The sequence below is a fragment of the Sceloporus undulatus genome, chromosome 1 (assembly GCF_019175285.1).
Source record: "Sceloporus undulatus isolate JIND9_A2432 ecotype Alabama chromosome 1, SceUnd_v1.1, whole genome shotgun sequence".
Taxonomy (NCBI): domain Eukaryota; kingdom Metazoa; phylum Chordata; class Lepidosauria; order Squamata; family Phrynosomatidae; genus Sceloporus; species Sceloporus undulatus.
Genome location: NC_056522.1, coordinates 128,348,295 through 128,373,965, shown reverse-complemented (window position 1 = coordinate 128,373,965; position 25,671 = coordinate 128,348,295). Strand labels below are relative to the sequence as shown.

General features: G+C 41.9%; 1 protein-coding gene and 1 long non-coding RNA gene across 3 annotated transcripts in view; one reads left to right on the top strand and one right to left on the bottom strand.

The window, feature by feature from the left end:
- The window catches only part of COL9A1 (collagen type IX alpha 1 chain), a 169,076-nt gene that overhangs the window by 92,142 nt on the left and 51,263 nt on the right, over positions 1-25,671 (bottom strand). The window contains exons 1-4 of one of the 2 annotated variants that reach the window (XM_042446143.1): positions 12,048-12,118; positions 11,565-11,638; positions 9,030-9,107; positions 8,524-8,656 (exon numbers count right to left, since the gene is read on the bottom strand). In XM_042446143.1, the coding sequence (XP_042302077.1) occupies positions 8,524-8,656; positions 9,030-9,107; positions 11,565-11,638; positions 12,048-12,061 (299 nt within the window). In that variant the 5' untranslated portion in view covers positions 12,062-12,118. Of the gene's footprint in view, positions 1-8,523; positions 8,657-9,029; positions 9,108-11,564; positions 11,639-12,047; positions 12,119-25,671 lie in introns of those variants that run through there. The other variant, XM_042446142.1, reaches the window with a different exon arrangement.
- The window catches only part of LOC121919498, a 44,723-nt gene continuing 44,412 nt past the window's right edge, over positions 25,361-25,671 (top strand). The window contains exon 1 of the long non-coding RNA XR_006101490.1: positions 25,361-25,490. This is a non-coding gene — a long non-coding RNA (uncharacterized LOC121919498). The remainder of the gene's footprint in view (positions 25,491-25,671) is intronic.

Sequence of the window (25,671 nt, the reverse complement as noted above, 5' to 3'; positions counted from 1 at the left end):
TAGTCCAATGTTCAAACTACTACACCATGAAAAAAGTCTTTGTCTTCTGACAGAAGAACAAAAGAGAGGGGGCCAGCCTAGCCCAGCTGGGTAGTGAGCCTGGGAAAAACCATTGAGAGAGCCTGCCTCTTATGTCTCTCCCAATATGCCTCTCACGATGGTAGGACTGGGATTTCATTTAGAGCTGTCCTGTATTCTGTACAATTGCTGCCTCTTAAGCCATGGACCAAATTCAGTACTGCTTTGATGTTCACCAGGCTGAGAGTGACTAGTGGTTTCATTGGTTAATTTTCTGCCTTAGTTCTTCATCCTTTCAATAAGGCTAAACCATGAGTGTAACAATAAAGCTTTCAGGAAGCTGCTGAAAGTGAGTTGTGGAAAAGGGTGAAACATATAGGCTAAGGATCTGAAATGGTCAAAGCTTTAACTAATAAGGTAGTTCTGAAGATGCATTCTAACCATATTCCTGGTCTACTCAATCATTTAAGCAAGGTTTAAAGAGGGTTTTTTCTTTAAAAATGAGGCTTATGCACATGGAAAACTATGTATGTCAGCTTTCTTCCTCTGGTATTGTCTAGATATTGCATCTTTTTTTAATGCATGCCACGTGGGAGTGCATGGACCTAAAAAGTGGTGTACAAATCCCTCTGATAAAAATAAATAACCCAGTTTTATTTAATTATATTAATTAGACCTTGCACACCAAACATTCGGCCAATGAAGGGTCAAGAGGATATCCTCTCCTCAAATCCCTCCCCTCTCCTAACTCCCACCTCCTTGTGAATTCCCCACAAGATCATCCTCCGGACTGGGAACAGAGCAGGAACAGGGGAATTCTCTCTATTATCTCTTAGCAGAGACCAGGGTGAATAGCATGAAGTATCCATCAGATACACATAAAGACACCCCATACACTCTCTATCTTCTTAAAAAAACATGTGGGGAAATCCCTGAGGTCACCTCTGACCTTCAGTAAGTAGAAACAACCAGGAGCATCTTCCTCCATGGGGGAAAAGCACAGGACAGGCTTTCCTTTCCAACACAAACAGAAATTATAGGAATGCTCCTGCAGCAAACCCTTGGGTCTGTACACAGCTTTGCTTTGCTTTACCCACATAAGGAAGACATGGACAGAGCAAAGCCAGAGCCCTAATTGCAGTCTGGTGAAAAGCTCCAGCTTGCAGTGCAGTCAGGAAAATTGTGGGGTGGAAGGAAACATCACAGCTAGGGTTGCCATTTGTCCAGGAAAACCTGGACAGTCCCAGGTTGAAGGGGCTAAAAATGTCCCAGCTGGCTGAGCCAGTTGAAGCAGTAAATCCCAGATTTTTCTTTCATCTCAGGCTGATTGGTAGGTTAAAATGTGGCAGTGGCAATGAAGAAGGAAGAAGTAAGAAGACTGGCATTGGTAGGAGTCTTATCCCACCATGCAGACTCCAGTTGCTACCGCACAGTCATAGCACTGCCACCTTATTCTTCAATCCTCTCTCCCCTTTCCCAGCAGAGCCAGAAGGCAGGAAAGGAAAGGAGGCAAGCAGAGATAACCTTCTGTTGTGTAGTGATTGTAATGGTAGCTTGGGCAATATGGTAGAACTTCACTTCCAAACAGCCTCAAGAGAGTAAAGAGAGTCCCTTTACCAGCTAGAGGGGGGAATGAAGAAAAAAAGAGCTCTTAGCTGGTACTGGTACTTAAGTTGAAACATAATGGTGGGGAAAGTGCTATAATTAATGTGTTGAATCTGCATAATACAAATGCAAATTAATAACATGTATAATTATAATAATTTACATAATATGTAAATTAGATGCCCAGATATGAGGGACTGGAATATGGCAAACCTAATTATAGCTGTGAGGTCAGGAGCATGATCATACCCTGCTATCATGTAGGCTGGGAGGGGTGGGAAACCAGACCAATTCCTGCCCCTACTTTGGAGCATCTTCATATACCCTTTTCACCGCATGGCAGTAGTAACTCCCTTCCTCAGCTCTGTAGACTTGTAGCTTTGTCAATCTATGGTTACATTACCATGTGCACCTTCCTAAAGCTTGTGTCCCTAAATCAGAACAGTGTCTTTTCTGCTGCTACAATAAGAAAGTGTTTGGGTTTTTTTCAAGCTATGCCACAAGTCATTCTGGTATGAACCCTGTGGCCTTTCCACACAGGACTCAACTGGAAGTTAATCCTGGCAGGCTTCATACACTGAACAAGTTGTGTGAAAAAGCTCTTATTTTCATTTCCTGAGAAATCACGCTTCATTCTTTTGATTAATGAAACATCATTCATGCTGTATGCACGTTCTTGCTGAAAAAAGTGATAAAGAGCCTGCCTTGTGTTATTTATTGGAAACAGGGAGAATTGCTGAAACAAAACAGATAATCTCCAGGTTTTTATTAGTTTCTAGGGTTTCCTTGGAGATATGCAAATTGAAGCCACTGATGAATAATTGAAATTTACTACAACTCATTAAAAAACCTTGCCAAAGAAGAAGAAGAATATATGCAGGCTAGCATGTTTCTACCTTAGGACACATCTTTGTTACTCACTAGAACTTTTCTATTATGTAGTAGCAAAGTAAGTGATCAGACATAAAATACAGTTCATTAACCTTAGTAATACATGAGGAAACTAAAGGTTATGCTTAAATAATACAAGGTCTCCTTTCTAGCTCTGGAATCATCCTGGACTACACTTATATTTTCCTTAGTTCCTCTAAATGTCCCTACTTGTGTACCCTCAACATCTGCTTTAGTGGACTGAAAGGCCCTTCAGAACAGATCGGAGGAGGGTTACAGAGGGCTAGAGGAGGAAGACAGGAGGAGAAAGTTCTCTTGCACCAGTTAAAATGCATTCACACAATGGAGTTTATCACACGAAGGAGATGAAGAGTTTATCCCATGAATATCCTGGAAAAATCATGTAATTATGTGAAACAATTTCACATGATGTCACACAAAATCTGCCATTTGAGTGGTCACAAAGAAGCATTAATGCGCATCTTCTTACTTTCGGGATTTCAGTGACAATGCATTTCCGATATCACTGTATTTGCAAAATTGCATGTGATAATCATTTGCGCAATTACTTGCCTTTTCCGCTTTATTTGTGGGATGCTTTAAATGCTTTCTAATCGCTCTTTAATGCCAAAATTAGTCCCAGTGTGATAAACTCCATAGTTGGGTTTTACTTCATTTTAGTACTGCTTGAAGAGCAAAAGACACAGATAAGTATATCCACAATTAAAGCAGGGTGGTTTTACTTTTTACTGACAAAAATATGCAGTTTTAAAAACTAGACCCAGTCATCTTTCGGCACTTTTTTCCTATTAGGAAATCTGTATTCCTGAACAAAAATAAATTGCTTGCAAAACTACTCAGGCCCCAACAAGGTACAGCTCAATTGGGGCATCCCTTTTGCTTTGGCATGAGCAGACACATCCAGCCAAATTAAGCACTAACAAGCAAAGCATTTTTTTTCAACATTGAACATTTCCTTTCTACTCTGAAAGGGAAAATCTAGCAACAATCAAGAGCCAGACTACTAAATTATTTGGATAACATGACTCTGCTCTTACTGACTGGGCATCCAAGGATGCAATGGCCATCTAGTGTTCTGAAACTAAGTTCATAGCAGCAAACATTCCACTATCAAAAAGAAGAGCATATGAGGACATACAGAGTCTCAATCATTTCAGTGCAATAGAGTGACTCCATCCCTTTACAGTGTAGCCCTACACATATTTACGCAATGTGTGTTCAACATGTAAGTCTGCACAAGATAATCATCTATCTTTTGATCTTATGGAATATTTTTAATCAAATGCTTTTTATCACGCTAATTACAAAGAAAGGAGGCATCCAATAATCTCCAAAATGGAAAGGAATGAGATTTCTATCTTTTCTTATTGCTATTTTGTATTGTTTTTGGCAACACTGGGAAAAAATTAAAGGTTCCTGTATAATTACACACACACACACACACACACACACACACACACACATACATTACCCCTTGCAAAAATCCCTAGCAAAGTCCTAACTCAGCAAGAGCAACAACAGCAACAATTTCGACAGGATACAATAATTCATGTCTCTTCATGTTTAATATGATTTTTAAAAACCCAGATCATGGTGAACAATTCTTTTGGACACGGTGGAAGACAGTGGTATTCATTGGTGGTCTCCCATACAAGTCTTAAGCAAAAGGGACCCTGCTTAGTTTTCAAGATCAGCCAGGATCTGATGTCTTTAGAGTACTGGGCCCATCCTTCAATGCTTAGGCCAGTGAAATTAAGACACCTGCATTAGCATAAGGCTGCCACTTTTAAAACATCAGCACTACTGAAATACCACGATCCTTGTATGGAACAAGAAAAAAGATTGATGGAGACAGAAGTTTGCATATAGCTCTGTTAGGAGCCTAAATGTCCTGATAGCACCAGACCCTGTCTGATCTTGGAAGCTAAGCAGGATCAGCCCTGATTAGTACTTAGATGGGAGACCACCAATAAATACCAGGTGCTGAAGGATATATTTCAGAAAGAGGAACTGGAAAAAACTACCTCTGAGTATTCCTTGTTTAAGAAAGCCCTACGGGAATAACTATGGGGAATTGCTGTAACACCATAAGCAACTTGAAGGCACATACCAGGGTTATTCAAGTGTTGTTGTTTTTAGTGCAACTACGCAAATAATCTTACCCACACATTCCAGTTTTGTTTTTCACACTATTTGTTTTTATCGGAACCACATCTATGCTCATCTATGCGTGTTGTGTTGCTCACACCTGCCAGCACTGCGAATAAAGATGGAGTTGATGATGCAGATGTATTCAAAACATGTTCAAGGCATGCAGAGTTTTATCCTGGTTTATCCCGGGTCTATTTGCATCAGTTATTCACACAGCCAACAATGTGAATCTTTTAGGAAAACTCAGGGGGGAAAACTTGAGATCAATTATCCTGGGCTAAGTGGGTTTTTGATAGCTGCCTCCCCAAAAAAACATGTACAGTTGGCCCGTAGTATCTGCAGGGGTTCCATTACACACACACACACACACACACACAGAGATTAAAAACAAACAAACACAGGACCTCAAGTCCTGAGGTTTTCAATGGCAGCAGAGCTGTATGCATGCACAGCCATTAGGAGCAAAGGGGCTTGCCATCCGCAGTTGTTTAAATCCACGGATGGCAAGCTCATGATAGTGAAGGGTGGGCTGTACTCAAGTGTATTTGAAATGTGTGTGAGCAACAAAGGTTCAGCCCACATTCTACCACGATTATTTTCACCATCCAAATAACCCCATACAGACAGATAGCTCTGCAGGGGAATAACTAAATGGTTCTTTCAGCACCAGCTTTGGTGAACAGCACCGCTGTGACTCCCTGGAGCCACTAGGTGGCAGGTGGTACAACCATTGCTTTTAAGCACTGGCTTTAAGAAAAGAGACAGAGTCTTTTCATGCATACCCAGACAAATTACAGGAAAGCTAGCCCCATTTCCTGCATAATAGCTGGCTGCTATTGTGCTCCAGACTAATATTAAAAGATAATTACATGGTTCATGTATGAATGAATGATAATGTAAGGCAGTGAGGTATAACGGGCTTTATTAGCAGAATTCTGGGAGAGCTGTATTACTCACAATCTGGCTCAGCAAGGTGTATAAAATATGCTCCAGTATCATCTAGGGTGAGCTATTCGCTAGCAGACTCAACACCCACTTCTGTTTTGTGTGCTTGTCTATAAACATATAGTTTGCTTTGCTTCACTGAGCTGCTATACCTCAGCCTATTCCCAGCCAACAGTTTTCTCACTGTGACAGAAAGGTTTTAAAATTCCAAAACATTTTATATTTATTGAACGAGAAAATATTGTATCATTTCCCTTTAAAGGACATGTTTTAAGATATTAAAATATAATGGAATGATAAAAGAAAGGTGCTGCCAGTTGAAAGACTGATCATATTAACCTTCAAAATGGCTATGGAAAACAGTGCTTGGACTCATACAAATAAATTAAGGAACACTGTACCATAAACTGTGTTCCCTAATTCACACAATCCATTTTTTACTTGGTGCATGAAATGATGTGACATTGGGTTGTATGTGCATGAAGGATGAGATAATTTTAAGTGTAAATGAATAAGTGGTAATATATACTGAGGTCATTCCCCCCCCCCCCCCCCTTTTAAAACAGCTTTAATAGTGGAGATGGTAATGAAATCAGTGGTAGGCTGGTTTAAACTTATTCAAGTGTTCCAAGTTGTGGATATAATGAACAAGGATACACACACCCAAGGCTGTCTTAGGTCATCTTGCTCCCTGAGATATAGGACAAGATGCCCCCTACTCCCATTCTCCATATAGAAGATTATTAGGCTGCCTTGTTATTTGTCTTTAAGTTGTCTCCAACTTATAGATACCCTACCATAAAGTTTTCTTAGCAAGATTTATTCAATGTTTGCCATTTACTTCCTTTGAGGCTGACAGAGCATGACTTGCCTAAGGTCATTCAGTGTGTTCCATGGCTGAGTGAAGATATGAACTCCCATCTCCCAAAGTCATGACCTAACATTCAAACCACTGCACCACACTCTTTTTCAATACTAGCTATAGGATAGTATATTCCAGCAAACAAGAGTGGAAGGGTGGCAGACCAATTTAAGAGATGAGGACAGACTGCATGACATCTACAGTTCTCTCCTCCAAGACAGAAGAATGACTGGGAGACCAAGGAAGAACAGTTGGAAGACTAATATGGCTGCCTCCCAGCATGGCAGCCTAAGGAAGTTGCTTCACTCTAATTAATGATATGGCCAGCTCTCAGAATGCCAAACTTGCCTCCTCCTTCATTATTGTCATTCTTCTTGCCCTCCACATGTGTGGGAGAGAGAACACATTCTACAATGAGAGGGTCCTTTCTACCAGTGTATATTCCCTAACTGGCTTATAACTTTGATTTCCCATGGTTTTTAAATATGTGGGAAGCCTAGATAGATAGAAAAGTCTCCCTGCTATACACATGGAAAATGTCAAGAATAGTAATAGAATAGAGCACAGGTAGCATGCTCCTCCTCATTCCTCTGCCCCTGCATGGCCACTCTACCCACAAGACGACCACCTGGAAAATGCTGCCATGTGATGGCAGTCCAGACAAACCTAAGATAGCCCATATGATGGGTACTACCTGCTGTCTGAGGTTCTAAGATCCACTCACCTAATCTCTGAGTGAGATAACAGTGAGAATCTCTTTGACATTCCAGATACTTTATCTCTCAGTGAATGGTCACACACTTCCTCACCTATGAATGCATGGATTTCTTCCACAGGAAGGTATTATAAAAGAGGCATCATGGAGTGATATGACTTTTGTCTCTTGTGCTTAACTTGTCTGAGCTATTTCATATATGGATATGGACAACTGACACAACAGTCTTTCAGTGATTGGCACAAATATATGAACTCAGGCATAAATTCTCTTTGTCCTGACTAAAACATGTAATGCCCTGCCTCCAGGACCCTAGTGCAGACTCTGGCACTGACAGTGAATACGTGCATAGAGAGACAGCGCAACAGGGAGGTATGCCAATGCCAGAGACCAATGGTGAGACCTCTCAGCAGCCACAGTGTGACAAAGACATGGATGGAGATACAAACCTGATGGTATAGGGCCCAGCAGAGCATCATCGAGGGGTGGAAAGAGGGGTGGAAATACTCTGAGCATTTATATTTAAAATGCTCAGCAATCAAACAGCATCTGCAGGAAGCTTCTAGACCATAAATATCCTGGTATCTCCCTTAGGAAATTGTTGCTGACAAATGAATTCCTAGTAGAAGCAACATTCTCTGTTCCTGTTCATGCTTTTGACCTTAATCTGTTTGCTGACCACACTCTTGGATCGCCTTTTGACTGTTGCCTGCATTTATCATTGGACTGTGTATGACCTAGACTGAACCAACTTTGCTGTCTCAACCTCCATGTTGGTGACCCACACTTCTCTATGTGTGTGTCTTGGATCTTTATTTTCCTGAAGTCCCTTCTTGAGGCTCTGGTCATTTGCTGAGACCAATACAGGACAAAATAGATCCAATGTAATCAGTTAGAGTTGTCTATATGTTGACTCAGCATTCAACAAACCCATTCAATCTGTTAGATTTATGTATATGTTGACTCACCATTCAGCAATTGATTGAATGAGTCTATCTTAGTTGGGACTAGCCAACAAAATGGCAGCCTCACCCTCAACACAATGATGAAATGATAGACAAGAGGGCTAACTGAAAAGGGGCAAACCCCAAAGCATAACCTCTTAACTGAATACTATAGATGGTGATTAAATCAAATGAAAAAGAGTTGGTATAAACATAACCTGGGTGACTTCATAGGCTAGAGGCCAAAGAAGGGATTCTTGGAATGGAGAGCACAGTTTACCTCATTCAAAATGGCTGTCCAAGAAACTAAGAAGACAGTTGTCCATTTAGACATATGTTTGAAAGACAACAAAAACAACAGCACTTATTACCTAGTAGGAATCCTGAAGTCTACATTTGTGCCTAATTTGTAAGCCACTTGTAAAGTTGTGGAACCCACCACACGCTGGATAATGCCTCTGGAAGCAGCTTTATCAAGCTGGAACTGTGAAATCAGATCATAGCCTGTAAAAACAAATATACGCATTTCAATTTTTTAAAACAGGAAAACAGGTAACCAAGTCAAACAACTACATATTTCCTTTTAGTCCTCTCTTTCAGCATTAACTTTGTTGTCTTTAAATTCATTTTGTCTGCTGTTTTATTTATTTTTTAAAATAACTTGTCTTCTTGCTTTTGGGTGGGGGGAGGATATACTTTGAATTATCATGCAGGTCATCATTGACAAAAGGGACAGAATCATTTTAATAAACAAACAAATGTTTTGTGTAATGTCTTTTTTCAACGAGATCTGATTTCTACCAAAAGAAAGAAGGAAAGAGGCAGGCATCTTAAAAGACGCTCTGAAATTGTTTGTTTGAAAGTAACATATACTTGCCTGGTAAATCATCTTGGCCAATTCTGGATGCAGGGCAGAGATCAGCATTCGGGCTGGAACTGAATGTTACTGGAAATCCTATATAGAACAATACACACAGTTATCTCTGTCCACTATGTTCTTGGATGGTGTGTGAACTTTGAGCCACCTCCTTGGAGGTGTGCATCCCAAAAATCAATGGCATTTAATTTCAAGTAAATGTGTATAGGATCAGGGTGCAAAAAGGATCAGGAGCACAAATGGATTTTAAAAGCTACAAGAAGGAAAATCAAGACAAAATTCAAAGACAGCTCTGCATCCTATCCATCATGGCCAGCTGGGGTAGGTATGCTGTTAACTTTCTTGAGAAACAGAAGGCAATTAAGGACATCTGTTCTCCCCATTTCTATTTCTAATAGAGTTGGAAAGAATATTTGAAAATATTTTTTAAAAAATGGCTGAAAAACATTTTGTAAGTATCAAGAAACTCTAATGAGAAGAAGCCTGGACTAATAAGAATCTTCACAATTCAGGACTTCTTCTGTGCAAAATTTGTATGTGGTTGTTTCATGCAGAAAACAGCATTTTCTGTGCGAAAAATAATATTCCAATGGAGATATGTTAATTTCTGCACAAAAAATGCTGTTTTCTTGCTGAAAAAACTGTAATTGGGATTTTTTTCTGCATATAATTGCAGCATGGCAGTCCTTGTAATTCCAGTGATTCTGCTCTTAATTATTATTACATTTGGATCCAGCTCATTGATTCTGTATGCCAAATAGTGGAATAATTCCCCCACTCTGATATCCCTGGTTCTTTGAGTAAAACATTAATTTCTGTAAAATTGTTCATAGTGTAGTGGTTTGAGTGTTGGACTACAATTCTGGAGACCAGGATTCAGTTCCCCACTCAGCCATGAAACCCACTGGGTGACCTTGGGCAAGTAACACTCTCTCGGCCTCAGGGGAAGGCAATAGCGAACCCTCTCTGAACAAATCCCCCCAAGAAAACCTCATGACAGGTTTGCCTTAGGGTTGCCATAAATTGGAAACTACTTGAACGTTTACATCCCCAAATTTTTTATAGATCAGCTGTCTTCCCCTGACATGGGTTTGCAGTATAAAGGCTGCTACAGTGCAGAGCTGGCTGTGGTTTGGGCAGCCCAAAAAAATTTCCAGCTAGCTAGTTAGCTAAGTCAACAGTCCACCTACACTTAATTCAAAACAAACAAGCATCAAGTCTGCTCAAGCTCAACCAGAAGTTGAGAACCCATGCCCTTGGCTTCATTCCCCTTTCCTTTCATATTTCAGATGTTCCCACTCCTTCCGGCCCCATGTTTGATCACACAACAAGGCCTCTAAGGTGAGGGTAAATGTGGGGAGGCATTCCAACATGAAAGAGAGCTTCTTGCATGAACAAACAGCCATTTCACTCTCTGAAATAGCCACTCTTTCTACTAAATTCCCACTGTGAGCACTAGGGAGGGGGGGACCTCCACCCATTTACGTACCATCAAAACCACTCCTTAAAGAACCAAAAAGGAAAATTAAATATTGGTTTGAGTTAGCTTTGGGGCTCCACTGAGCAATGTTTCTAGTCAAGCTAGAAAAATGTCTCAAGAGGCTGGAAGAAAGACCTTCACAGTTCGAAAGGAGACACTTCTCCAGTCTACACAGAGCTTCTTGTCTATTTGAAGAACTGACATTTTACAGATTTGCATTTCCTAAGCCTTAATGGTGAAATGTGTCTATTGTCTCTCCTATCCCAAGAGCTAAGCTTGCTCTAAGTTTGGGGAATTTAATTTTCTGTTACAGGTTAGTATTTATTGTCTATGTCCTGTACAGTTTCTTCTACACAGCTGACAACTCATTGTCCTCGGGTTATGATTTAACATATGATAACATTGATGGCACAATCATATTAATAATGAGATTAATAAACATTCCTGCTTTGAGTTAGGGTTATCGCTTTTCTTTCTTTTTTTCCCTTAGGATATTCAGAAGTCTTCCCTAGGCTGCTCTATGTAACCAAAGAGCATATTCTGAAAATAGTAGACCAATTTTCTCAACCTTTTTACCCTGAAAGAACTCTTGAAATAATTTTCAGGTCTCAGAGAACCGCTACATAAAAATTATTATATCTACAGCATAAAACAAGTTAATTTTTAAATCTCTTGTAGAACTTCTAGTGACGTCTCACAGAATCCTAAGGTTCCCGGGAACTCAGGTTTATTAGACTAATAAAGCACACGACCACATCTGTTCCTCAATCTCCACTTTCAGAAATGTAATACTTCTTTGTCCTCCCCTTCCCTCTTAGATAGCTTATAAACTAAAACAAAGTTCCAAATATAAGAGGTAATTTAAGAATGCTAGTCATCAGATGGCCCAGTTTTTCTGAAGCATCACTTCTTTTTCAGTCTCCTTCTCATATCCTCATTCATCATGCACACACAGTAACCTAATCCTATGGCTTTAGGCTTTTACATATAGTTAAATATGGCAGAACTGTTCTGACTTTCAAAGTCTTTATAAGTGTGACAAAGACGACTCTTACTTGTCTGCTGTTGAATAGTAGTTGATGTCAGAAACCCCAGAAAACAGCACAGGCGACAGAAAAATCGATATTGCCTGTAAGGAAAGAAAGGCAGCTGAAACATGAACGTATACCACCTAATTACAATGTCATCCACTTTCATCTCGGAGTAATGCATATTAAATACATAAATGTGTGACTTAAGTCTTTACTAGTGCAGTTGGCAAGCAAAGCTCTTTAAAATTTCAAGTTTGCATTTTTCAGCCCGAGTGCAACCAATTTTGAAATTTGAGGAGTTGTCTCAGACATCTGTTCTTACATCCACTATTTGTCACAGGAAAAGGGAAAAGAAGTAGAAGGATCAGCTGGGACAGGATGAGTCCCTATACAGGGAGAGAGGCAGGCTATAAATAAATAAAATAATGATAATTAAAAATTGCAATAAACCTGCATTTCCCCATTCTGGGTGGATGCTCACATTTAGAAATACACTTCATTGCTTACCAGTTGATCTTCATTTTCTTATTCTATCCTGGGAGTTTTAGGCAGTTGAGCAATTGAACCTAGTCTTAGGTTCCCATCCAAGGTGAGTGAGAGTTTCCCAGAACCAATGCTCTCTGCCCTTCAGTGGGCATCCATGAGGAAATGAAATTCAAACTGTGAGAACTGTTTTATTACTTCTGAAGAGAAGTGGAGGTGGGCATTAGGCAGGCTTACGTGTCCTAGAGGGTATGTGAAGGAGGAATTTAGCTGGGATATAAAAAGGGGAGGGGGAGGAGGTGGGGAGTCTATGGATATAAGTAGAAACCCTCTATTTAAACAATGGCACCCTGTGAGTGAGATGGCAGGAAGGCGGGGTGGAGTAGCTTATGGAGAGAAACATGAGTTAGAGTCTGGAGGTGACCCAATGCCACTATGTATATTTTGGCAATTCTACTAATCAGGGGAAGTTCAAAACCTAGGGGAAAGGGAACTGTGCATTTCAAATTGACTTCTTAATGAAGCAAGTCGCTTTCTGCAGCTAGCCATCCTGCTGTAGAGGAATTCTGCTGAATAGAAACAATTTAGGTAGGGTTCACTGCCTAAGTAACAATCTTGCCAAATAATACAGATTATTTAGTTGAATTTTCTGCCCCAGCAGGTTAATTGGTTTCTTTACTAGTTGCTTTAGTTTCAATATACTTTAAACATACAAAACCACCCAGGAAGATATGCTAATGTGGATGAACAGGGAGCAGGACACCCAAACCAATACATCCTGCCAGACAGAGACATCTGGACAGCTTGGAACCAGAGCGACAGGTTCATATTGTTATGCCCATGCTGCAGACAGAGTCCAGCTTGGAAATGTTACTGGGGGGGGGGGGGGGGGGACCATAGTTTCCAGAATCCTAAAATCAATACAGCCAGTGGTCATGCTGTACTGGTGAATACTGGGAGTCAAAACCTGAAATTTAGTGTTCCCATACTCTGGAGCTGAGGTGGAGAGAGTTGTGACTTTCCTAAAATCACCCTCGGAGTTCATGGTTGAGGCATAAAGCCAAAGGATGATGCCTCATACTGATTCAGAACTTTTCAAACTACTTCAGTAGACTTAGGCCATTTAACCCAGTAATGTCTACTTTGGCTGACTGTGGTTCTCAAGGTAAAGTACAGAGGTCCTTCTCACTGCTGTACCTGAACCAGATGTAACACTGAATGTGTTTCTGCAATTAGTATGCATTTTGAAAACATCTGCTTAGGCAGGTAAGGGCTGAATATCATTAGTTATAAGAAAAGATTTAAGTTCCACTGCTGCAGGCTTTATGATGATTACTGCTCTGCAGCTGTTGTGCTGGGAATGAGAGCCCAAATACAGAAGTTGAGAGTAAGTGTGGGTGGCCCCAACTAACTGCAGAATTGGAAAAGATCAAAACATTAGGGCCTGAGAAGGGAGGGCAGATAAGCTGTCTGCCCAATGCCTAGCAGCCATATGACATGTAGGTAAACATATCCTTGTGGCAGAACTAACAACAGAGAGCCAGCATGGTATAATGGTTTGAGGGTTAGGCTATGACTCTGGCAAATGAGGGTGGAAACCCACTGGGGTAACCTTAGGCAGGTCACACTCCCTCAGCCTCATAGGAAGGCAATGGTAAACTATGTCTGAACAAATCTTGCCAAGAAGACTCCATGATAGGTTTCTCTTAGTAGCACTGTAAGAAATTATTTGACGGCACACAACAGGACAACAAAAACTAGCAGCAACCAATGACAGGCTGAGACAGCAGCAGCCACTTGCCCAAATCTGTAGAGTAGTGCTCTTTGATCAGTCACACAGTCCCTCATTGGTTTCCCCACACACAGACACAGACACAGACACAGACACAGACACAGACACACACACACACACACACACAGAGCACTCCATTTGCTCGCCATCACATTCATACCAACCAGCTGTAATGAAGCAGCCCAGAATGTGCAATATGACATACTACAAACAAGCAACTAGAAAGCCAAATGATATATGGAAGCAGCCCACGTAAATAAACCCCAGGGGAAATGAAAAACTATGCCACAATATAGCATATCGTCTAATGGACAACCACCCAGTACTTGGACAAGAGTGCCCTGCCCTGAATAAATTGGGTAGGGTGGTTGGGTTGCACAAGTTGCTCAGTCAAAAATGGTTGCCTCAGCAGCTCAGCACCTGACATGCTTTCCTGCAAAACACTCCTATGATGGTGGAAATTTGTTGTTTTGGGAGAACGCAAGGCATAGAAATTTTACTTTTTTTGATTAAAATATCCAGAATCTCCCAACTCATGTGGGCTGCAGCACACTGGCTAGGGAAGTCTGTAGTGCAAAAATCTAACATTTTCAAGTTCTGACAGGATGGTTTTTTATCAGCACCCCAGACCAGGATGACTTGAAATTTTTATATCGGGGGATACCTGGGTCTGAACAGTTCTGAAAGCTAAGCATGCACTTTGTCATGAATGAATGATCCCTCCCTAGCATGTGTTGAACTAAAACATCCTGAGCTATGGTTTAAAATATTATGTTATAACCCCATCTTCTGGGTCTCATATGAAATAGTGTGGTAAGGAGCAGGCACCCAAAAGTAACAGCCATTCAAATGTATTGAGGGGCAGCCATAAGGGGAAGTGGATATTAGGCACCAGTAACAGATCAAAATTGTCCTGAGGCTTCTGGGATGTAGCTAAAATGAGGTTCACCACCATGATGTTTTCTTGTGGCATCTGAAACATATCTTGCACAGACCAGAGTATAGGATGTATGGTTATTTTCAAGATATACTGCTCATCTTCACAACACATCCTCCTTCCCAGATAAAGGAGCAGAAAAAATGCCACTAGCATTCAAGAAGGCCCAGCACATGTATTAACCATGATCTCAGGGCCCCACCCTGAGTCTCCAGTTCTCGAGGGTCAATTTTAAATGGGAGGCAGGGGTTTGAACCCTCCAGTGTTCGTGGTCTCCTCTTCAGATAAGAGAAAAATGCTGTATGCCCTCTCCAGCCAGCTTTATCCCAGCCACTTTCATTAATAACTCTCTTGCTTCTGTAAAAACAATAACAAAAACCCTCTGTATTGTTCTTGCTGGCTGTGCAATTTGCAAATTTTAATTGAAATCAGTTTCCAAATGTCAGTTTTTTATTTGGTGCAATTGGTATGCTATTTTTCTTTAACTATTAACATAAATGTTTTTCATCCAGTCTTCCTATCTGAGTGCGAAGGAATAACCAACCCCCTCACTTCACCATGATATGGGAACAGGCTCTTTAGAATCACAAAATCAAAGAATTGGAAGAGACCACAAGGGCCATCCAGTCCAACCCCCTGCCATGCAGGAAATCTCATTCAAAGCATCCCTGACAAATGGCCATCCAGCCTCTGTTTAAAGACCTCCAAGGAAGGAGACTCCACAACACTCCGGGGGAGTTTGTTCCACTGTCAAACAGCCCTTACTGTCAGGAAGTTCCCCCTAATGTTGAGGTGGAATCTCTTCTCCTGCAGTTTACATCCATTGTTCCCTTTATCTAGGATTGATTTCTAATGAGGAAAATAAGTTCTGTATGTGTGTGAGTGAGTGCACACATAAATGACAAATAGCAAAGTAGGGTGGGACTTGGCTTTCTCCAGCTTTCACAGGCAAGTGACAGAGGTGCTTATTCACCAGTTTTGCTGGGTTCCTCTGAAGCCAAGAGGAGAGGGTTGGGTATAAATCTCTAGCTCAACTAGCAGACCAATAACAAGGCTTAACTGATTTGTGGCTGCAACTTAAAAAGATTTCTCAGGGGTTATTTGCATTTACACTCATCCTTCCACATTTGCGGCTTTGACTTTTGCAGCTTTTGATTATTCACAGATTTTATTAATACATTATCTCTAGGAATATCTAGGTCCTCCAGTGCTACTCTATGGTCAACTTTAACCAAAAGTTACACTGAAGGACCTAGAGATTCTTAGAAAGAACACTCCACTAGGCATTTCTAGCTCCTCCAGTGCAATTCTATGGTCAATGTCTGACAGATGTTGACTACAGAGTTGCACTGGAGGAGCTAGACATTCCTAGAGGGGTGTTCTCTCAGGTAAAAACATAGTGTTTTTGTTATTTGCCATTTTCCCACATTCACGGGGGTCCTGTGCCCCTAACCCCAGCAAATGTGGAGGGACAAGTGTACCTAGGTAGCCTCTGCCTTCTTTTCCAGGCATTGTGGCACTAGGGCTCACCTCCTGCTCTGCTCTGCATCCGTTATCAGGACAGAAGCAAATAGGTTAGGTCATATATTCCTAAACCCATCTTCTTAAGTAAGTGAGAAGAAGCAATCCCCTTATTTCACCTTGATCTGGGAAAAGTCCCTTTAGCTAAGACTTCTCTCTTAATTTCCAGATAGGAAAATGTGTTCTGTGTATGTGTATGTTTAAGTGACAAGCAGTGAGTAACTGTGCTTGGCAACTAATGCTTAGTGGCGGGTTACACACCGCCACTAAAGTACACGCGGAGCATGTACTAGGGTTAGGGAGGTGCGGTGCTTCCTCACCTCCCTAACCCTAATACGCGCTCCGTGCATAAAAAATGATGGTGGCCATTCCAGACGGCCGCCGCCATGAGGACGTCATAGCCGCGCCGCCTCTATACAGGGCAGCACGGACGTGACATCCTTGCTCCGCGCCAGGGCGCCTAGTGCGCCTTCAGACGGCTGCGCCCAGCGAAGCAAGGGAGAAAGGGGCCAAGCGGCCCCTTTCTCCCCCTCCCTGCCGCCGCGGGGTGTCCTTGGGGCTTGAAGCCCCAAGGACACCCCTTTTCAGGCTGCGGGGAAGCGGCGTTTTGCCGCTTCCCTGCAGCCTGAAAAGCGGCGGATCGGGGCCTCAGCGGCTGCCATTCTGGCAACTGAGGCCCCGACACACCGGGGAAAGGGGCGGGTACAGCCCGCCCCAAATAGGCGGTCTGTAACCCGCCAATGACACCACCAGGAGCTGTCTCTAGGTCTCAGGGTTTGGTCTGCAAACCTCAGGGCCTGGGAAGGACTTAAACTAGCAAACCTTATATGGGATTCATGTGGGTGTGAAACCCTGCTCTTAAATGCGAACAAGAAGCTTTCAGTAAAAGCCTCCCTAAAATATAAACCAGCAAAATCCAGAAAGCTTTGAACAGGCCTCACTGTGAGAGACCACAACGTGCACCACAGAGAAGGGTTTTTCTGTTAATGTCCAGACAAAATACAATAAAATGTGGTTGTTGGAAACTATTTCCTGATCTTCATGCTCTGCTTGAAAGGTAAAACGTTAGCACTTTATATTTGCTTGAAAACAGATCTTTAGGGAAAGTCTGATGTAAATTTACACAATATTAGGGCACTGTGAGTAGGGTTGCCATAAGTCAGGACCTCCAAACCAGGACAAATGTAGGACAAAATTTTCAAATGTAGGGTGCATTTTTTTTAATGGAGGACACACGAAAAAAATTGATGATTTTTTTAAATGTTAATATAAATGCATGTTTCTTAGGCATGATCAAAATGGAGGACATTTTGGCCTTATTTCTAGACAGATGGCAGAAATGTACTTCCCTTTCTGGCCAAAAACCAGAAGAAGAGGAGGAAGAGTGGAAGAAGCAGAGGAGGAGGTATAGGAGAAGAAGAAGAGAAGAAGAGGAAGTAGAGAGGAAGAAGAAGGGGAGGAAGAGGGGAAGAAGAGGAGGAGGAGGAGGAGAAGATGAGGTGGAGAAGAAGAGAAGGAGGAAGAAGATTAAGAAGAAGGGGAGGAAGAAGAAGAGGAGGAGGAAGAAGATGAAGAAGAAGGGGAAGAAGAGGAGGAGGAGGAAGAAGAAGAGGAGGAGAGGAGGCAGAAGAGGAGGAGGAGGAGAAAGAAGAGGAAAGGCTCCAATCCCCTGCCTGGCTGCCTCCGTCGCCGTCGCCGGAGGCCAGGAAGGAAACGGGCCTCACTGAGTCGAGGCTCCTTTCCCTGCCTGGCCCCCCGCCGCGGGGGGGGGCAGGAAATCCCGGGGGCGGGGGCAAACCGGGGCAGGACCATGCGGACCCGCCCCAAACTGGGAAAGTCCCGCCCACAGGTGGGATATGGCAACCCTACATCCAGTCCAACCCCCTGCGATGCAGGAATACACAATCAAAGCACCCGCAACAGATGGCCATCCAGCTGCTGCTTAAAAGCCTCCAAAGAAGATTCTAGCACACTCCGAGGGAATGTGTTCCACTGTCAAACAGCCCTTACTGTCAGGAAGTTCTTCCTAGTGTTGAGGTGGAATCTCTTTTCCTGTAGTTTGAATCCATTACTCTGTGTCCTATTCTCTGGAACTGCAAAAAACAAACTTGCTTCATCTTCAGTATGTATCCCTTCTAGTAGTTAAACAGGGCTATCATATCACTTTTTAATCTTCCAGCTAGGAAAGTAAATAATTACAGAATAATATCACTGATCTTCCAGCAGTGAGATTTTAGATATACTGCACAGCACCTAGCACAAAGTCGGTGGCCCAATAAACAGTTGCACTTTTTACTGTTGGAATTTGACATCTGATGACAAAGCCACTGGAGTGGAAATGCAGCAAGGAGGGGCTTAAAGTTGTTAGGGCAATATAAATTGATTTGCTGAGTCAAATTGAACTGTCACATGGAGGACAATAAACTGAAAGCCTAACTGAATAATCAAATTATTATGGTTGAATAGATATAAGTTGAATCTGTAACTTCTGCATGAGTAACTGTGTATTAGGCGGTCCCCAAAACACTACCTGCTAAGCTGCTCACACTCATCAGGAGGTCCACAATGGAAAGTTAAGTTTTCCTAAATTACCCAACTGCTGCTCCATGCTCTGTTGAATTGGCTCCAAGTTCATTACCATGTGGCTATGCATGCTTTGACATGCTTTTCTCAGTCCTCTTTAGTTTCACTGATAAAACTGCAATTACAGTCAGCCCTCCATATCCGTGGATTCAACATCCAAGGCCTGAAAATATTAAAAATACAGTGCGCCCACGACATACACAGGTGCATTATACGCAGCTTTCAGCATACGCTGAAAGCTATGCCAGAAGAAGAGGAATTTCTTTTATGAGGGGGGAAGGGTCTGGAACAGATCCCCCGCATAAGAGAAGGGACCACTGTAAATCTAAATTCCTGAAAGTAAACCTTGATTTTGCCATTTTATATACGAAACACCATTTTACCATGCCACTGTATGCAGTGGGCCTTGAGCATCCACTGATTTTGGTATCCAAAGGGGGTTCTGGAACCAAGCCTCACTGGATACCAAGGGCCCACTGTATGGTGCCATTGAACTCTCCACAAAAAATGGTCAGAAGGGAAAGTGAGCTGAGGAAGAGAGGGTAGTGGTATAGGTCTGATGAATCCATCCTGGGGATGTAGGAAAGCCACCTCTATAGACTCCTTCCTTGTGCCCAAATTGCATCTTATCTGACCCAATAAATGGGTCAGGGAGGTGAATAATAATAATAATAATAATAATAATAATATTTATATCCCATCCCAATACAAAATGCAATCGGGGTGGCTTATAACATTAAAATACACATTCCCAAACCATCATTCCCACCCATCCCTAAAATACAATTAAACAGATTAAAATTAAAACATACTTAAAATTCACAAATAACAATAAACAATGGCTATAGCGAGGTCAGGTCAGAAGCTGGATTTCCTTTCTTTTAGTGGCTGAGAATTTATTCAAGAAAGGCCTGCTGAAAGAGATCCATCTTAACTGCTTTCTTAAAGCTGTTATGGGTGGTAATATGGTGGATCTCATCCAGCAGGCCATTCCATAATCTGGGAGTGATATCCGAAAAGGTCCTCTGGGTGGTCGTAGACAATCTCGTTTTTAGAGGCTGTAACAGATTCCTCACAGAAGACCTGAGTGCATGGGGAGGATTATATGGAAGGAGGCGGTCCCAAAGATAGGTTGGACCCAAGCCATTTAGGGCTTTATAGGTAATAACCAACACCTTGTACTGGGCCCAGAAACTAATGGGCAGCCAGTGAAGTGATCTTAAGATCGGTGTTATATGGTCTCTTCTGGATGTGCCTGAGACCAGTCTGGCTGCCATATTCTGTACAAGTTGAAGTTTCTTTGACAATCACAGGGGTAGCCCCATGTAGAGTGCATTACAGAAATCCAGACGAGAGGTTACCAGAGCATGTATCACGGTCTCAGGGTCTCTGTCTTCCAGGAAAGGGCACAGCTGGCGTATCAGCCGGAGCTGATAGCAGGCACTCCTGGCCATCGTGTTTACCTGATTCATCATCAGGAGCAATGAATCCAGGAGCACCCCAGACTGCGAACACAATCCTTGGAGGAGAGTGTGACCCCCATCCAGGACTGGAGGTTGTATCCCAATACCTGGGTTCGGGGCCGCTGTGGACCGAGACATGGAGAAATATATCTGGGTGTCATCAACATACTGATAACACCCCGCCTCATGCCATCCCAATACATACATGGCACTTCCTGAGCCACAAAAAACTTGTTAATTTTAGCAGCGTTGATAGCTCCTTGGTGGCATCCCTTAATTTGTATCAGCTATATTTCTATTTTGTAGCTGCTCAGAAAGTAAAAATTTTATGTACCCAGTCGGCCCTTCTTATACACGGATTTTTTATACATGGATTCAAGCATACACGGTTTGAAAATGTTCCAAAAAAGTATAAATTTACCTTGATGTTCCATTTTTATTAGGGACACCATTTTGCTATGTCATTATATTTAATGGGACTTGAGCATACACGGATTTTGTTATACACGGGGGATCTTGGAACCAAACCCCAGCGTATAACAAGGATCCACTGTACTTCAATGAGCAGTTTTGTGGCTGAATATAGTTTCCTGAGGGATGCCATCTGGCTTCTGAATTGCTCCCTTGTCACCCTCTATGGCTGCAATTGCACTGCAGGAATGATGCAGTTTGGCACTGCTTTATCTGCCATAGCTCAATGTTATGGAATTCTGGGATTTCTAGTTTTGTGACATAGCCCTTCTCCATCAGAGAGCACTGGTGCCACCACAAATTACAAATCCCAGTATTCCACAGTCTCAAGCTATGGCAGTTAAAGCTGTGTCAAAACTGCATTATTTCTTAGTGCAGATTTACCCTACATGTCTTCAAACAGCTCACAGGTAGGAAAAGCTGAGTCAAGTGGGAAATAGGGGATTTTGTCTTTATTAAAAAGAGTCTAATATATGTAATAGAGCTTTGCAGGGGGGGGGGCATTCATTTTTTTACTGCAACTCCCAGAAGTCTCTGGCCTGCATGACCACTATCCATACTGGCTGGGAGGTGATTCTGGAAGCTGTAATCTATTTTCCAGGCTGTGCTCTGGAGATGGTATAACTGTATGCAATCACTCAGCCATCCTTGTCCAAAAACCACACTTGGGCGTACAGAGTTGTTCTGTTTCATTATGATCTCTGCAAGTCTTGCAAGATTTAAAAGAATCTACAAAAACTGTTTCACAAGAGATCACCAATAGGATTTCAAAAATAGATGCTGGGCATTAAGAAGCAGTAGCTCTGTCAAACATTTCCACTCTTTCTGATACATTTGTAGTCAAATGTGTTTTTCTCTTTAAAATTTCTCCATGTTCCCATTAAAAGTTGGGAAACAGGAAGTAAGGGAGACTGGCAGACAGAAGAGAAACTGCAATCAGATTTTACTGTCATTATTTTTAAAGTTACGTTAAAGGTAGCAGGATCAAGATTATGAACAAAATCAAAACTATGCTAAGACTATAGGAAGAATATAATGTTTGCTTATGTCAGGAGTGGAAGACCATGCTAAGTCAGAGGGCCAGGTTTCTGATCCTGAAAAACTTGATTTTAAACTTTTTTTCTCTACTGCAGAAGAAACCAGAGGACTGGTATTAATGAAATGTTTCTCCTAATCCACCTGGCATCACTGTCCAGTTTGCACTACACAATTTAATGTTGCCAGGTTTTCAAAATAGCAATAAGGGACAGTCAGAATTCATAACAATCAGGTGCTATTTAAAAGTGTGTATTCTACCTATTTTTGTTATTGCTGTGTGCCTTTAACTTGTTTCCCATTTATGGCAATCCTAAGGCTTTCATGGGGTTTTCATGGCAAGATTTGTTCAGAGGAGGTTTGCCTTTCCCTTCATCTGAGCCTGAGAGAGTGTGACTTGCACAAGCTCACCCAGTGGGTTCCCATGGCTGAGCAAAGATTCAAACCCTAGTCCTCAGAGTCATACTCCAACTCACAGACCACTACGCCACGCTGTCTCTTGAGCCTACCTATAGTATATTACATGAAATACTGTTTAAGTTAACCCCTTCATGTATTTATCTGTAATATTAACATATTCTCCACATTCATAAATTACACACACTTTTCTGTCTTTATGGAGGGCCCACAGGAAAAAAAATAGAGAATTTTTGGCATCTTGTTCAGTTTATATAAAAGGAAAAGTCATCCAACCTCAAAGAGAGGACATCCCTTCTAATAAAGGACATCTGCTAGCCCTATAAGGGACAAACTTTGTGGGTCCCAGATAATAGACATGCCTTATAATAAGGGACCAAATTATAGCACCTGGTTCTACTTTAATTGCCACCCAATTGTTTCCATTCAAGGGAATCCTGGGATGGATAGATGGATGGATTGAATTTCTATCTTGCCTTTCTCTTGGCATGAGATCCAAGGTCACTTACCGCCAGTTTAAAATAAAGTACATTTTGTTTAAGATCTAAAGTTTAGGAAGGGATCCATAGAATTCTCAGCCAGAGAGCTCCTCTAGTATCTCTGATCAAACTACAAATGCCAGGATGCCACAGGGTGCAGCCATGGCAGTTAAAGTACAACCATAGTACTGTAGTAGGAAAGCCCACTCCCATGTTAGTTTGAGCAGCTGTGTATATCTTGCCAGACTAGTAACAGGGGATCGCACAGCAATCACACAAAAGCCTTTCAAATGATATTGCGCTGATCCTGTCATTGTCCCATCAGTGAAGTGGAATTGTCCTGTCCTTGTCCTTCATCTTGCATTAATGGAAGAACCCATTAATGCATTTCCACGTCACTGACAAATTTATGACAGGATCATCACAACATGTGAGAATGTCTTGCATGCGATCACTGTCATAGACAAGATAAGGATAGGCTTTGCTCCCGTCCCCCATCTGATAATCTCCAGAGTTGTATCAGTAGTATGTATGGAAAAGTGATTCTGTGGTCACCCTTACAGCTACTGGTCTCCTCTTTTACCAGGATGCACCGCTACAGTGTGGGTGTTTTGTATGCAACCCACAAAATAATGTGTAATGCCAGAAAGCAACAAATAGCCAAGACTGGCTATGAGTTTTATAGGCAGTTGTTTCATGGTCCCAGGTGTGTAATTAGGTTAATGTCTCTGAATCATCCCTGAGAGCAGCACAATCTTTCTTTGTCCCATCATCATTCAGTGAACGATGGCAATTGATCACCAGTGGCTGAAGTCTCTTGCTGGTGAGCAGGGTCTCATTCTGCCTCAACCCCTGGCTTCAATTTGTTATCAAAGGGTATGGATTTCTGGCAATCTGCATCCTTCTCTCCTTCTGACTCATCAAACTGTAGCCTGTGAGTTATGACACAGTGAACTCAATCAAAATGGATGGTACCATATTAACTTTTATTTTTTAAAAAAATATGCTGTTCTGAGAGCATTTCTGAAGAGCAAAGTGTAAATACAATTTAAAAAAATAATTTAAAAGAAATTGACAAAATTTATGTAAGAGTGAGTCATTACAAAATCTGGTGATAAAAAGCAGGATTTTCTGGGTGCCAGCAAAGCCTACAGCTAGGGTGAAAAAGAGGAGCTAGATGCAGTTGACGATGCCTACAGTAACACACCTGGATCCAAAGCAGCTGTGTTTTTCTTGGTTACTGATGGAACAGTTAGATTAGGTATACATATTTGAGTTTGACAGTTTGAACATTGGACTAGGACTCTGGCAGAGCAGGGTTCAAATCTCAGCTCAGTCATGAAAACCCTGGGTGATCTTGTAAGTCACATTTTCTCAGCCTCAGAGAAGGACAATGGCAAACCTCTGAACAAAGGTTGCCAAGAAAACCCCATGATAGGTTTACTACCTTAGGGTTGCCATAAGTCAGAAATGACATAAAGGCACACAACAACAAAAACAACAACAACGATGGAACATTAATGGGTCCCAATAACATACTATTAATGTGAGGTGTTGAAGACTGAAAGCTAACAGTAGTAGCGTAATAACCAAATTAAACCCTATATTGCCAACACCACAGCATCCTAATGCCTACTGCACATTTTATGTTCCAACTGCACAAAACGTGTCCAGCTGCACATTAAATAATACTTGGCTCCTGGGACTCTCCAGAGCTGCATGGACTGCCAAAAAATTAAAGACAAAGCACAAACAGAAGGGAACAGATGTCAATTTCTGGTTTTGCAAAATGGTTACTTTGGGGATGTTAAACAGTTGGGAGGGTTGAAAACTATTTAAAAGGTAAATTAGCTCCCCAGAGGCAATTCTTTTAGGAAGAGCAGGAAAAGGACAATCAGGGGAGTCTGGTGGGTCTATAGTTTGAAAAATAACCTTGAAGTGGGCTGCATACAGCCCCAGGGTCCCACTTTATCAAGCCTACAGTTAAGGGCTGAAAATGGTTTTCACAGCCATGTAATCCCACTGAGGATTCATCCTGAAATTGATGCTATTCTTACTATTTCACAATTGCTATGATTTCTCTCCTATCTATGCTACCTTTAGTGATGTGTTCCCACGCAAGCTGTCTCTTCCTTTGTGTCCCTCCCTCGCTCCCTGCATTTCCTATGTATCTGTGTGAAATAAACCGTCAACAAGATGTTGAGTTCTCCCTCTGTTTCCCAACATACAACACTGTTTTAGAAGTCATTGCATTCCAGGAAGTAATTACTCTTACAGTAACAGATACATTAATTGTTGCATGTTCCCTTATATTGATGCATTAAATTGCCTCAATATGCACTTCTCACTCCAGACTGCATGATACTTTTAGGTTTCAGAGGAGGCATTTATTTGGAAACATATAGCTAATCATATCCAAATCTTCAAAGGCTACACTTGCTTTCTGTGCCATCCCTCTAGGGGAAACTATTTCTGTTTTGAGACTGTGGATCGGCAGGGCGGTAGGAGAAGGGTCATGCAAATACAGAAAGACCTTGGTAACCTTGTAATGCTGCAGACTTTGTCTGCCTTTTCACGTGGTTCACATGGAAAGTGACAACTCTGAAGAGGAGAAGTTCTTGTTCACATGGAGAATATCCACGCAAGCAAGAAGCCTGGACTTCACACTTCCATGAACCTCTCCTCTTCAGACGTATCACTTATCATGGAAGGAAAGCAAATATGAGGAGGTGGGCTACACTGCCCTCCTTGCTTGTTGATTCAAACGAGGTAAGTAACCGTGAACAGGGCCATTTTGATTTGTTTGAAACAATGTGCACCTAGCCTGAGGACTTAAGTGGGGGAGAAAGAGAGAGAAGTGTGGAAGCTGATGACTCCAATGTCATCAAAACAGATTCTGCTCAAGATTTTAGGCACGGGACAGACCGTCTGAAAAGGGCCGCCTGCCGGC